We start from the raw sequence: 16,010 nt of genomic DNA, 5'->3' as shown, positions 1-16,010 counted from the left end.
TAAATTAGCACTCTACGTGAATGGTCTTTATCATAATAGAACTGTGGTTATAACACTATATAACAGCAAGAAGAACACATTTCCAGGCAGACACATTTGCAGTTAGTCTGACTCAATCTGCATCTACTAGGAAGAAAAATCTGAAGTGTGTCTTCATAGTGGCATGACCACACTAAGGGGTCATTGGGCAACCATTGTGGCAAGATAAAAGCCTGTAGTGTCTTGGAAATGAGCAGGAGACTTATAAGAAATAGGACAACTGTCAACTCTTTCCTTTCTGAGTTTCTTGGCCACTGTAAACATAGATAATATGTAACTGTAGCCAATAAAGTTTTCTCTTGCTTAATTATTTTCCTGTGGGGTACCTGGACTGTCAGAGGAATCTATAGATTTCTCTAGAGTCTTGGCTTCTTTTGGTTTGTTGTTGTTTGTTTGCTTGCTTGCTTTTTGACATGGTAATTTAGAGATTAATTGTGCATTGGCTTTCTAACCTTACAAGATGCCCCAGGGGACAACTGACCTATTGAAATGTGTTCCTCTCTTTCTCATTGCAGTCTGCTCCCAGTTCTCCAGAGGGGTGTATGCTATCTTTGGATTCTATGACCAGATGTCAATGAACACCCTGACCTCCTTCTGTGGGGCCCTGCACACATCCTTTGTCACACCCAGCTTTCCCACTGATGCAGATGTGCAGTTTGTCATCCAGATGCGCCCAGCCTTGAAGGGGGCCATTCTGAGTCTTCTGGGCTACTACAAGTGGGAGAAATTTGTATATCTCTATGACACAGAACGAGGTAAGGAGACACATCTACTCTACTCTGAATATTCATGTGATAGTGATTTTAAAACTTCGTCACACATGCACCCCTTTCAGTGCATAAAGGTTACTTCTCCTTTAAATTTGTTTTTAACATGCAAAATAAATCAAACTTGAAAAAAATAAATCAATGGCAATTTTAGAACCTAATTTTTTAAGTACTATGCATACATCCTCACTAAGAAGTGACTTGGGATATACCCATGGATATTATTTTTGTTAAAAAAAAAAAAAAACTCGTCCAGAAAACAATTTATTTGATATAAAATAAAAAAGCAGAGAATACTATCAAATAAAGTTTTTGATCTAAAGAATAAAAATGTTCATGTACGTGTATGATCTTCTGTGCCACATAGTATATGGAAGCCCAATCTGGAAGATTTCAGAAAATGAAACTTGTGAGACTATGATGATTGCCCACTTAAGATACACTAATTGTATGTTGAAACATACACGTCAGAATACAACTAGATGCACCCTTCAAATCCAATTGTTTTTGGTGTTTTACTCAGTGAAACTGAGGGCCATTGCTATTGTGACATACCATAAATGTTCTTATGTCAGTCATTTGCCTGTAGACTAAATATGAGTGGTTCTCTCTGACTTCATGGTTTCAGATTCAGGGAAAGAAGAAACAAATGAAAGGCATGTCTTCCTGGTCCTTGGGGTAGCAGAGAAAAGCTCTTTCTGATCAACATAATTTGAGATGCTAATTTGCTCCTAAGGAGCAAGAGTATTGTCCACATTTCTCACACTTAGCTGCAGCACCAGATTATATCACGAAACACACAAACTTGTGTTTACCTAGAATACATACCAGCAAAGTGGGCTTGAAATTCACCGATCTGAATTGGGATCTGAGAGTTCCAACCCAAGATCTGATACTAGCTAGCTTTCTCATCTTGATCAAGTTTCTGGTGCTCTCTTGACCTTGGTCTCCTCACCTAAGACATGTCCGTTTTCTTCTATAAAATTCTATGACTCTGTGGGGCTTTTTTTACAGTATACAACACACAAGTAACTTTGTATTTTGGAACTAATTGCAACTTATATATAACCAGTGAATTAATCTAATGATTTTGCAAGCTACTATCTACTCTTGATGATATATTCTACCTCTATGACAGATTCATATATTCCAATAGGGGTCAGCAAAAAAGATCATTCATATGACAATTCATGCTATACTAGATTCTGGTTGCTTTAAAGATTGTAAAAAGATAGAATGCCAAAAAAGCAGAGTTTTCAGAGACAACTGCTTAGAATGAATAGGCCTCTATAGTAGAATTTCTTGAGGAAGGGAAAACAGAAGCATCATGCGGCCTCAACTCTAAATAAAGAACTACCAAGTACTTGGTCCTGAGATCATATACATACAAATAGCATTATATGGACTGAGCAGTTTGTATTTCTGTATCTTGGGATATTTTTATACATGTAACAAACAATTAAAGAGGAAGAGACCATTAATTTGAGAGACAGCAATGGGTAAGGGTACATGAAAGGGTAAGGGTAAGGGAAATAATGTAAGTATATTATAGATTCAATACTGAAAATTATATTTTAAAAAATATGGCAAAGGCAAAGTAAGGAGCTAGCTCTGTGTGTTCAAGCAGAGCCTTGATCCACTAGGGTAACAACATTGTTTAAAATTTCTAATTCACCATGTACTCTATTTTAATGTATTTCCTTCAGCTCAAAATGCTGAGGGTGAATTAGTTAATTTCTATATAGTACATATAAAGCAATATGGAGCATTGCAGTTTTTAGAACTGAAGGCTGAAAACCAGCAGCTTCTATCCTGAAACATTTTTTTTTTAATTTAAGATAATTTCTGTTAATGCTATAACTCCATTCATTCCAAAGAAGACCCAATGCATTCATTCTCTCATGATCACCTATAAACAATCTCTGCTCATTAGATCTCTACTGTGAAAAAGAAAGCTGATACCATCTAAGTCTGCTTCTTATCCATCCTTTAATCCTTAAACCATCTCATTAAATAGTTGGAGCAATTCTATGGTCTGACAGCCAAAAAATCCTTTCTGATTCATGCAAATCCATGTTTATTTCCTCTTGTGCTATTTACCAGGTGGCACTAATGTGTTTTGTTTTTGAGAAATATATTACATAAACTTTAACATTAACACCCATTTTGGAATGTCTTCTCAAAACATTGCACCAAAACCTATCCCAAAATTTTAATAACTTTGATACCCACGTGGGAAAATATACAGTCTATTCTTCATGATTCAGTATGCTTATGCCTCAGCCAATTAACTGTCCTCTGCAACCTTATAAGATCTATTTCCTGAAGGTAGTTCCCTTTTGTCACTATTGTCAAAATGTGCCAGTTCCATGTCTCTGAGTTATCAACTGCACTTACTCAACTACTGCTTGAAATATTCTCCTATATCTTGATTATGAAAATTGTTTCAAGGTTTCTAACTGCACAACAAACTGTACTTCCCTCCTTATTCACTTAGTAGTTGTTAAGTTTATAATGGTAAACAAGACACATATGGTTCCTACTTTCATAAAGCTTACCTTCTAAGAGAGACAGAACAATAAAGTAAATAAGAACTCATTATTGTACATTTAGATAGTGTTCTATGAAAGAAGCAAAGATTACAATACTTGGACCTAATTTGTAAAGGATGTTCCATGATAGCCTTATTGATGATGGGCATTATAATCTGGCAACTAAAATATTGAAGGACACAGCCTAATGTGGAAACAGTCAGTGCAAAGAACCTGTAGAAATTAATGAAGACCAGTGTGGGTAAAAATTAGAAGAAGGGAGGATGGTTTTAAAGAAGACTACAGAGATAGAGGAGAGCCATGTTTTAGTCATGGAGTATGACCAGGAATCATGGTAAGGAGAGTGGATTCTGCAGGTGGGAGGTATTGCAAGATTCTAAGCAGAGAGGTCAAATGACTTAATTTCAGCTTCTGTGGTTAATAGAGTGGTGAATTAAGGAAAATCAATGGGAACAAAGCCATTGTAGTCATGCAAGTCAGAATGATGATAACTTGAACAAGGCTGCGGTAGAGAAAAGTATAAGGAATAAAACTGGTGATGCTCTTTACTGAACCAGTTTTGAGGAACAGAAATCTTGCCTACCTCTAAACACCCAGAGAACCCTTTTGTCCACACCATTCACTTATCACTTAACATGATGGCCTCTGCGTTGTTACTTCATCTGGTCTGACATAAACTCCCCAACCCCTTAACTCCAATGTGATTATAAACAGATCTTTAAACAACTCAGTAACGGATCTGTTCTGTGTTTTTTATTCAGTGATATCTATTGCTTCAGTAATCAAATGATGGGGAGGTATTATAGTATCAAATACAATTTTATAATATTTTAAATTACACTAGATGTGGAAGACCAAGAGAGACAGAGGAAGCACTGAAAATTACTCCCAAATAACCTAAATATACAGTGTTGTAACTGGTCTGGTTATATCCAGGGATGAATAAGAAGCCAAAGAATGGGTTAAACCTTGGAGGTCATTTAAAAGATATGTTGCACAAACATGGCTGTTTTTCTCTGGTGTTATCAAACACTGAATGACTCTGAGGGGTACACTGGCTCTGCTCTGATTTCTGTCTACAGAGGAAGGTCTGATTCAGGATTTGCCAGTCACTGCTTCACTTAGTTAATAAAATGTCACCTTGCTTCAATAACACCATGTTAGAAAATATGCATTTGGTTCTATACACATAAAAGGTCAGTTCTTAGGAAAATTATGAGGTTGCCTAAGTTTGTCATCTACCCTCTCTATAAACTTTCCTTTTATTGGCATCCCTGTTCATTGTTTACCTAGTGCTCCTCACTGTACAATATCTCTGTGACTGCCCTCCCCGCTAGGAGCAAAATTCTGTCTCTGCCTACCCTTCCTCCACACCTTCACAAATCGTCATGTCCTGCATTTTGTTCCTCTTGATTAATAGTTTTTCCCTGCTAATGACAACACCTCAGCTCACCAATTTATTCATGCCAATTTATGTGGTTACTAATGACTTCGTGTATTCAGGAGAAAAGAAATTTCTATTCAGGCAAGGAACTTGTGTAGAAATAGAACCTTAATCCAAAAAAATGGTTCCTTTTATTATTATCACTTTTAATTGGCACACACTAGTTTATGCATATTTATGAGAGACAATGTGATATTTTGATACATGTATACATTCCGCAGTGATCAAAATTGGGGTAATTAGCATATGGGTCACCTTATCTATTTATCATTTCTTTGTAGCGAACATATTCACAAAACTCCCCTGTGGCTATTTTTGAAACATACAGAATGTTGTTAACTATACTCATGTTTCTGGGCAACAGAACACCAAAACCCATTCCTTCTTTCTAATTGTAAATGTGTACCCCTTGACCAACCTCTACAGACTTTTCTGCCTCTGTCTCCGCTATTCTATTCTCTACTTCTACAAGTCAACTTTAATCCTGAGCTCTCAGGTACCAGGAATCCAATTTGGGAGGGTGCTCACATATACACATTCCTATACAGAAGATTCTAAAACCATCCCAAGAAAGTTGGCCACTTCTGCCAGTTATTACACATATTTTTTTGGTTGTAAGTATTCTAAATACTAACAATATCCTTCACAATAGAGACACACCTGAGAACTGAAGGCACAGAGTACTGGATGCCTCTTCTTAGCTTCAATGGTCAGAACCCACGGAGATGAAAGAATCCAGCTGAGCTGTGACTGTGCGCTTAGATAATGAGGTAATAGGCTAGGTACCCTTTGAGACAACTAGTGCCAACCCTCTTCCCAGCATTCAATAAACTCCTACTGTCTCCCATTCTGAATCTAAAACTCACTACTCAGTTCCCAAGTAACTCTTTGAAAGTCAACAACCTTTGAGGAGACATGGCTATCTTATTTTAAAGGTTGTGGCAAAAAGTGGGAAGCTCTAACAATCATTCTGTTGGTCAACATTCAATTCTTGAGCTTTCTGTAGCGTTAGGTTGCTCTAGATCACTTACGGGATTTCAAAGAAGCCGTGTTCATCTCTGCCTCTGAGGAATTGACAACCCTACTGCAGAAACTGATTTGTTTCATGGCTCCATGAAAAAAAATCAAAACCAAATGTTGCCATCCCTGTCAATGACATTTGCATTCATTACAGCATGGGCCTTGCAAAATAATAAAGATTCTCAGACTGCTAAGATGCTGGGGAAGTTTTAGAAGGTCCTTTAGGTCTTAAGTAGTAAAGAGATTCCCTAAGACAAGGAGAAAGAGGGCTTTCCTCAGAGGACCATGCATATTTTCAGACTGGTTGAATTGGAATTCTCCTGAGATGAGCAGAGCTTCCTTTTTTCACACCTTTCTGCATGCTGTCATCCACACTGTTTACGTGGTTTAACTTCATAATGCTATTATGCCAGCTAAGGCACAAAATCTTCCCTTTCACTGTCTTTTATTCTTGCTCTTTACATCCCTCTATAACATTTCTTCCCTCTTCCTCTTCAAACACACACACACACACACACACACACACACACACACACACACACACATGCGTGCACACACACCGAGACAGAGAGACAGGGAGGGAGGGAGGGAAGGAGGGAGGGAGGGAGGGAGAATAAGTCAGTAATTCTCATATGTTATTGTCTATATGCACATTCTCTCACACTACAAGCACATGCAAAAGAATTCATGCTAGGCAGGCTTCTACCACTAAGGTCTATGACTAGATGTCCAAATTTTTTGTTTAGAAAGTGTCACATTAAGTTGACCAGGCTAGCTTTGAATTCAGTTTGTAGCTCACATAGACATGTACTCAAACTGGGGTATACCTTAAGTATTCAATATATACTAGTACTTGATTTTATAGATTATCACATTTCATCATAGTAACATCTATACATCTCTACAACTGAGGGAACTAAGGCAAAAAAGAACCTTCAAATAATAGTTCTTAGAGTTATACAACACCAAGGTAATAAAACCACATATCACCCTAGATCTGCCACAGTCCACAGACTATGTGCTTTTCTCTTGTTGGCATACTGCTTCCCACTGTCTTAACATTTAAAAACACAAATGGCCTTTTCCTTCATTTTTCCTGTAGCAGTTCTTCGAAGGATACAATTCTTGGGTCCTCTTTACTTCAGATGCAGTTCGGTTCTTAATTTACTTCTCATACCATCGTGCTCACAAATAAATGCAATATATTTGTTGTTGTTATTTTGTTGTTGTTGTTTTTGAAACAAGATTTCTCTGTGTAGCCTGGGATATCCTGGAACTCACTCTGTAGACCAGGCTGTCCTCAAACTCACCTGTTTCTGCCTCCCGGCTGCTGGGATTAAAGGCATGCACCCACTATCAGTTGGCTTAAATATTGTATCTTATGGCACCAGAACATTGGGGATCGAGGTAGACAGGAGGCAAAAGACCCAAGTTAAAGGACATATAAGTAAAAAAGGTGGAAGCAGAGAAAGGGCAAAATTCTGGATGCAGGCAGGATGCAAGTTTGAAATAGACAAATATTACAAGGCCTGGATCTAAAGCAAAGAGAATTCATACACTCATCTCTATGGCTAAGACTGTTTCTAGACCTCAGCAAGACGTGAATGTGAAAGTTCACAGTGCTAAGGAGCTATGTCTAGCTGTGGCTGCCAGCAATCAATGACCAATGGTTGGGTGACGATCAAAGATTGCCTCAAATTTCCAGTCAAGTACTGAGAGTAGCAGGTTTCGCCATAAAAATAGGTCTTGTTTATGTTTTGTTTTGTCTTGTCTTTTTCTCATCCACTCCAAGATCTAGTGAAAGGATGTATGAAGGTAATAGATGGCTCCAATTCTAGTCATGTCCAGTTGTTTTCTGGGAAAAGTCAAGTCAAGAGAGTTTATATTGGAATTCAAGGTACTTTTTATATCTGAATAAATTAGGAAGTCCCAGAGACTACATTATCCTGTGAGAGACAGATACTAAATTCCCCTGTTTGAGCAGCGGTAATTGGGGTTGACAGGACCTAAGACAGTTGGTAGTTTCTACAGGCTGCTTAATCTATTGTGATGAGAGCAACTTGAGAGCCTTACAATAATACTAGTGAATGAGTATTTGGACTGGATTGTGAATAAAAGGCTGTACATATGTCTATAATGAGGGTTTCATTGAAAATGAAAATACTGAAGCTGTCAGATTTTTAATACTTCGATTTGCACATCCTTGACTGCTTTGGGGCATAAAAAGAGAAAGTGCCGAGCAATTTGTTGTCAGCTCTTGAAATAAATTATCATTTAAACACTTCCTCTCCACAAAGGTTATTAGCTTAGTAGCTCCTTCATTCCTGGGGTTGGACTATCTGTAGGGGAAGAATAAAAAATCTCACAAGACATTAAAGTATCCTTTCAAAAGCTGAATAGTAGTTACTGGGGAAATTGTTCTCTTAGTAGCTTAACATATTTTTTCTGTAGCTCTCCAATGCTGCAGATTAGACTGCAGCAACTATTAATAAATGCTGTCATATTTTACAGCTGTCATGCAAAGCTGAAAAAGGCTTCGCTGTGATTAGATCCTGTTTACTGTAATATTTCCAGCTCAGACTCAGAAAGGCAGTTTTCCTATAAAGGTATTTCCATAAGTAGAATATTTTTCCATCAAATGACATGACTAATTTTAATGTATCATTAACTCCTTGGTGGCAGTGAAGTTGAGGTTGAATTGATTTCACAGCCAGAGGTACATTTGTCTCCAAAGACACATTATACCAAAATGTCAAATTTTCTCTCTTGGGTTGTCCTTCAACTGCAGAGATGGTACTCCTGTCACAAGATGTGCCTTGGAGAATCCCCTCCGTCTTTGAATGAGAACTCTACGCTGTACTAGTCACCTTCTTTTGTTCTACCTTTCCTGTGACTGACTGTACTATTTGCAAGACAGCTGGTCAGGATTTAGTGGAGGAGTTCCTTCAATAGACTAGCTAGAAATTGTGCTTCCTGCTCCAGAATGTCATCATTGGAGCAAAAGAAATAAATCTTTCATTCCACCACTACCACCATGAGCGTCAGCTGTTTGGAACTGTACTCACGTCTTTGGGAAAAGAAGGTGACAGCTGGCAGAGTTGAGTTTTTTTTTTTCCTCTGACCTTCCATTGCTTACATTAGGTTCCTTGAGGAATTAAGCTTCCATAAGCTGAATATCTACTTCTTAATGAATGAATGTTATTTAGACCATTAGGGTCTAGCTGCGATTTGCTACAATTGCTGGGTTTGAGCCTGAGAGAATATTGAAAATGAGATAGATGGTGTAGTAATCCTGCAACTGTGACTTTGAGGTTTGTCTCGTGGAGCCCTGTAGACATCAGTTCAAATGAAGGCACAGTATGGGAATTACAGAAGAGAATGTATATGGAGTCTTTAGTGCCTAGCCGAACAGAATAACATGTTCGATGAATTTTAGCTCTAGTGATTTTATTATAGTGTCAAAACTTTCCCTCATTGGAGAAATAAACTTTGGCCCCTCAGGGGACATATGGCACTACATAGACAAATTTTAGTAGTGGGGAGAAGCCAGAAATACTGTTACACATTTTGTAATGTGCAAGACAGCATCCCCTCTCCCAGCTTGGAACTACCTGTTCCAAAATGTTTATTGTGGGAAGGCAGTGATTCAAAGGACTGGTTGGAGGAACTCTTCAAGAAACTGACTGAGAACCAAAATAACATTAGTTGAGCGTTTCACTGTGCCTACATTGTCATTAGCAACAATGTTCAAAAGGGGGTAATCCTTGAGTATGTATAGTTCACATCATGATAAGAGAAGAGGGTTAAGAATAATGCACATGACACAACAATGATTATGAAATAACATAAGGCAAGTGCTATAGTGTGTGGTATGGATTTCAAGTCCCAAGGGAAACCAAAGAAGATAGAGTACCTGATGTGCAGGCTAGAGTTATCAGGGAAGACATCATGGAAGAAGACATGTTTCTGAGCCCACAATGGAACTGCTTCATGTAGCAATGACTCACCTTCATTGTTAATGCCAAGCTGGCCTCTAGAACCAATACAACATGGCATTCCTATCATCTCTCTCCAACATAGATCAGGACAAGACACACAATTTTAAAAAAATTAAAAAGGAGCACTGTTCCTTTTACAAAATGGAAAGCAATTACAGGGCTGTTGAAAATAGGCAGTAAACAAAGAAAGGGAGAGCAATACTGGCAAAATTCCATTTCCTCAACTAATGCTCCAGCAAAAGTGCAATTTGCAGCAAAATCCACAGAGTTCTCTCCCCTTGTCTTGCAGTCAAACACATTGTCTGGTATCAGCATGGCTACACAGGATGCCTCAACTCAAATTTACAAAAGCAAGAGAGACAGAATATGAACTGCCAAGCAGGTGGGGGGCAATAGGGGGAATAAATATGAGCTGCCAAGGCAGTTGGGGGGCATTTACATGGATCACAGCTTGTCCATTCTGCAAATTCCCTGTGGAGCACCTTAGTTCATGGAAGAAGAAGGACTCAAATAAAGACTACTTGACTTCCCCATTTTCTTGGATTCACTTCAATCAATGAGTTGCCAGTGTCTGCTGCTGTCCTGCTTTGTCGACTCCACAAACGATGAATTCTCTGGCGCTAACTGCCTCAGCAGGCTTTCTCGTCAGTAGAAGAGAGGCTAATTAAGATCATGTCAGGCAAGGAGGGTGACAGGCTATGTTCATGAGCCACACTGAGCTTTTAGAAGGTGATTCAACTTCACTGCAGGCAGGCAGCACTTGGCTAGGCACTGATTTCCTAGTAGGCCTCCAGTTATTTATTCCCACATGTGCTTGTGTTAACAGGCTTCCGGATTGTTAAGGATTTACATCCTTCTCCTTGGGGTAATTAGGTGCCAGTGTGTTTGCTTTCAATTGCATTACTCTGGATCTCTTTCATTTGAATTTTTAATGTGCTTGTAAACAGAGACAACAATTAATAGTCAGGTCATTTCCTCTACTAAATCATGGGTTTGTGTGCAGTGTGTCTTACCGGCATATAGCATATAGAGGTGAGCTTAGGACAAAAAGAGGAAACTCTACTTCTCACAGAAGGTAGAGAATGGGAGAAGCATATGGAACTCATTATACCAAGTGGTAGATTAGACTGAAAATATAAATAGCTTCCCCTCCCCCAAATAGAGGTTTAGACAGTTTCATGGATAACAGACCTACAGTGAGCTATTAAGAGGAGGAGAGACGTTTGGAGGCTTCTCTGAACTGAGGATGTCACAAATTACATAGCAAATTTTGTTAAAGCCATATTTACCTTCTCATAGGCATACAGTCACATGGAATACTTGCATTCTATCCCCTAAGATTTAACAATTTACAACATCTATGAGGTATGAAGGAAAGCTCAGAAATAGATGCAAGTTATCCAGGAACAGTCTGTCTCCTCTCATATAATCAGTCTCTAACCACTGTCAAAGGTAAACACAGCTGGACACCCAGCAGCTCAGAACAGATTTTAGTCAGTAACATACTACTGCAGTAAGGAAAGAGTTCAGCATGAACTGAACTCATTTTCAACTTGTACAAAAGTTCCTGGGTATTTTAGAGAAAAAGAGAGTAAATAGGAGCAGCTGAATAGGGTTCTCAATCAGGTAAGTGAAAAGTTACAAATAACCAGGAAGCTTAGTCCACAGGAAACTCATGCGGTTTTGATAAGTGATACTCACTGAACTCAGGCTCCAACCATCCATTAGATGCTGGAGTACATAGGCATTATATTTAGGAAATGACTAGAACAAACAATAAATTCATTTTTCAGCCTTGAGTTCCTCAGACAGGCATTTTTAAATGGGCTATGATCAAGGTAGGAATGTGGTTTTGAATTTTTAGAGATCATGTCAGAGTTTTGTTCAAGTTCTGATAGGCCAAGCTTGAGATTCTCTCAAGTACAAGGCTTCGAGCAGTCTGTCAAGAGTTTAGTAAGGACAGAATTGTTGTCACCACACACCAAGAACACCCTGTTATAAGAAGTGAGTGGTCTAGTTAATGGCATTGAAAGAATGGATCATCAAGCCAGGACTTTGGTTCTAAGCCCATCTCTGTCATCAAATAGCTGGAATCAAACTCAAGTTACATGGCCTTTTTAACCTCCAGTCTCCACATCTATAAAATGAGGGATGCAGTCTATTATCCTATAATTAAAATTGTTCATCAGTGCATGACTAGGGTTGTATATGTGAATGAAACAGAGTGCCTCTTCATAATAGGCTCACAGTTTAGAAAGATATCCTAGATATATATGTAAATCAATAGATTCTAGCATGAATGTTAAGTGTTATAAAATCCTGGGAGCTACTATAGCACTTCCATTTCTAATGAAACTAGAACTGCCTTATTTCTCTTACTAGGAGTTGAAGATGAAAATAACTATCTACATTGACTTCTTTAACTAGCCAGACACTATCAGAGCATCTACATGCTTTTCCTTTTGGTAATCTTTCTCTCTCTCTCTTCCTCTCTCTCTCCCTGTCTCTCTCCCTGTCTCCCTGTCTCTCTCCCTGTCTCCCTGTCTCTCTCTCCCTCTCCTCTCTCTCTCTCTCTCTCTCTCTCTCTCTCTCTCTCTCTCTCTCTCTCTCTCTCTCTCAGTTTTTTGAGACAGGGTTTCTCTGTGTAGCTTTGGAGACTGTCCTGGCACTCGCTCAGTAGACCAGGCTGGCCTGGAACTCACAGAGATCCACCTGTCTCTGCCTCCGGAGTGAAATGATGGAGGTGTGGGGGGACACTACTCTGCTGGCCTGCTCAGTGCCTAGCTCAGATAAGGGGCTCTTATTCTTTTGTTTTATTGTTTTAATTTTTCTTTTTGATTTTAAAGATAGGGATTCACTGTAGAGTACTGCTCATCTGGAGCTTAATCCAAGCCACCACACAAAGCACTACTTCCCTAGCCCAACAAACTGAGACGCTCCTGGTAATGGGCAGATTTTAAAGACTCTGAATGGTCCCTGAACATCAACCAATACAAAGCCATTAAATGCTAAGGACTTTCAAGGGCTGGGATGTAGCTTTTGCACTATTTCATGCAAACCACATGAATTCTCTGAAGATAAGAGTAAAATGATATTATCTCTACATATGCAACTATAAAACTAAAGACAGAAAACCTTCTTCAAAATCTCTGTGTAGGTATTGTACAAATAAAAAAAAATGATATAGTCAGTTAGATATTAGTCAGGAGAGCTAATATAGTCAGTTCTTGGTTAGCCACACAAGAGGCAACCCAGGCCTTGATAATCTGAAGGGCATTTATGTGAGAATAAAAGAATGTCTTGTGAAAACAGATCTTCCTTTTTTTTTTTTTATTCTAGCTTGTTAGGCTTGCCCAAGTATGGAAAGTAAGGAAGATATTCCAGGGAAAGGGACTTTTAGGATATCACTTTGATTATAAATTCCCCACTGGAATTAAGAGGACTCTGTAGGAAACAAAATCATGGTCTGTGAAACCAGAATTAGTTAGGAGTGGTGGAGACAAAAATGGGGTAGTATCGCCCGGTGGTGGTGGCACACGCCTTTAATCCCAGCACTCAGGAGGCAGAGGCAGGTGGATCTCTGTGAGTTTGAGGTCAGCCTGGTCTTCAGAGTGAATGCCAGGACAGGCTCCAAAGCTACACAGAGAAACCCTGTCTGGAAAAACAAGAACAAAAAAAATGGGGTAGTATCAAAACCATCAAAACAAAGAAAAAACAAACAAATGCTGGTCAGTACCATACCTGAAATCCTAATGACTAAAAGACAGACAGGAGGCACAAAGAGAATGAACAAGGAGCACTTGTAGGCCTGATAAGTTTTGCTAAGGAGATTTGATAGAAGACATTTTATTCCTGAAGAAGCTCAAATTGCATCAAGTGTGAAGTTGCCAGCTCTCCACAAGCAAAGCACAGACTCATTCCAAAGATGCACTTTCTGCCACCAAAATGCTGAGCTGAGGCCTCCAAAGCTTAGCTGGGTTCTCCTCTCCCTTCAGAAGCTCTCAGCAGGATTTTCCTGCTGAAAATCCAAAGGAAGACTGACGGGTTTCCTCTGGGCACAGAACATGGAAGGGACCAGGACAGTGCTATTTACCAAAGCTGTCCATTCTTTCATTTTTTATTCCTTTCAATAACACAACGGAGCCATGATTCATCAGCAAACTAGAGTTTTTCAAAAGAAAGAACTACAGCTTTATTAAGTGATTTTTATCCACCTAGCACAGTACTAAATAGTAATGTTAAAATTTTTATCAGACATGTCAAGCTGGAAAGGCTTTGGAAGTTCAGTTTGAGAACTGGGATTCTAAAAAATGAATCAGCCCCATATTTTGTCATGTTCATGAGTCTTCTAATCTGTAATTCTACTTTAGAAAGTGGTATTCTAAAAAGATCTAAAGGCTAGTCCAAAATTTATCACATTAAGACCTTTCTACCATGTTTCTATTATTATTATTATTATTATTATTATTATTATTATTATTATTATTATTATTTGGTTTTTCCAGACAGGGTTTCTCTGTATTGCTTTGGAGCCTGTCCTGGAACTCACTCTGTAGACCAGGCTGGCCTCAAACTCACAGAGATCTGCCTGCCTCAGCCTCCCAAGTACTGGGATTAAAGATGTGTGCCACCAACACCTAGCCCATGTTTCAATTATTTTATCTGCGTAATGATAGTATAAGTGTATATATACATGTGTGTGTGTGTGTGTGTGTGTGTGTTATACCCTGTCTCATAAGAATAAAGGAGAATGACATGATGTAAACTAAAATCAAACGCTGGAAATGACCAGGCCATTCCCTGAAGCTAAAATAACAGCTCTGTAGATGAGTGCTTAGGATATGAGATGGGTTCATGCTTTTGTGTCCACAGAATCACAGTTGTGTTTGTAAGGTACTGCCCAATCAAATTGGAAGAGTTAATGCAACTTCCCATGTTCTTCCTGTATTTACCTGTTCAGGCAATCCAACCAGTTCTACCCATTTCCTCTGTTAATTAGCAAGTCAATAAGTCAATGCATCAAATAGGAAAAATCTACAAATGATTATCAGACAAGTGATTCCTACAATAAATGTTTTTGGCCATATCATGGCTGCCAAGTAAAGCTACAGACACTAGGTTCTACATTGCATGTATGTTTCCTCACTTTCAAAATGGATACCATAATTGTCCCTAACTCATAGCATTGCTACATGCATTACAAACATAAAAGGCACCTAGAACAGTTCCTGGCACATGGCATCTGTAACTGCTAGCCACTGTTATTGAGCTCTTTCCAATAACAAGTGGTGCTGCTTCAACAGAGAAAGAGCCTTAGTGCCTGAGCTCCCCTAGAACTGTGCTACAGCGCCAAGCTGCCTATCCTTTCAGTGGGCTAATTTAGGTTCTACTCTAGCAGAGTCACAACGTGTTCCCATGAAAAGAGCTTGGAAACTCATAGAAAATGGCAGAAATGGCTAAGGGACAATGGACTCAGACATGACATTTGTATAAGTGTAGACACCCTTGGGCCCAAAGGACAGATGGAAGCCATGTTTGGGGAATTGCTAGACTTATGATCAAGAAGTAGCCTTGTTTTTTTTCCTGTTGTCCCGACTTCATAGCCAACCTTCCATCTGTTCTACATATGACTAAGAGTAAATCCATTGATAAAATATAATGTGGTAGAAAAATTCAGACCAATACTTTTTTGAGGGTTTACTCAAAATATATTTTAGAGAATAATAAAGCCAAAGGAAATTGCATTCTCTTAATTCACATTGAGTACAAATGGCTAAAGGTAACTTAAACTGAGCAGAAAACTTCTTTAGAAAGTACTGCATTCAGTGACACCATCCAAATATACACACACATTCCTTCTTAGCTAAGCTGAGAGAGCTCAGTGTGTCTTTTCTGACATATTCCTAATTTCCCTTAGACTATAGTACATAATAAACCCTAGAAATTGGAAGTAAAGCTCAGTTTGCAATCATACATTTCAGCTTAAACTGCTGCATATTAGAAATTAGGAATTAAATTAGAATCTAGTTCCAAGTTTCCTTCCAGATTCCCTTTTGCCTACAGACCAAGTCCTTGAGGTTATTGCCAAATGAAAGATTGGATAGACCCAGTCATCTGTGGGTGTTAACCTGAGGTGGGGGGGGCTATGACAAGAACAGATACGAGAGAGCATGTAGAGTCTATATTCATT

At 38.8% G+C, this 16,010-nt stretch overlaps 1 protein-coding gene across 2 annotated transcripts in view; it reads left to right on the top strand.

Annotated features, from left to right (window-relative positions):
• LOC100770349 (glutamate receptor 3) overlaps positions 1 to 16,010 on the top strand; it is a 268,038-nt gene that overhangs the window by 71,465 nt on the left and 180,563 nt on the right. For both annotated transcript variants that reach the window (XM_035450026.1, XM_035450028.1), the window contains exon 3: positions 555 to 794. In XM_035450026.1, coding sequence (XP_035305917.1) covers positions 555 to 794 — 240 coding nt within the window. The remainder of the gene's footprint in view (positions 1 to 554; positions 795 to 16,010) is intronic.

The sequence above is a fragment of the Cricetulus griseus genome, chromosome X, assembly GCF_003668045.3.
Source record: "Cricetulus griseus strain 17A/GY chromosome X, alternate assembly CriGri-PICRH-1.0, whole genome shotgun sequence".
Classification (NCBI taxonomy): Eukaryota; Metazoa; Chordata; class Mammalia; order Rodentia; family Cricetidae; genus Cricetulus; species Cricetulus griseus.
This window is presented reverse-complemented; position numbering and strand designations above follow the sequence as displayed.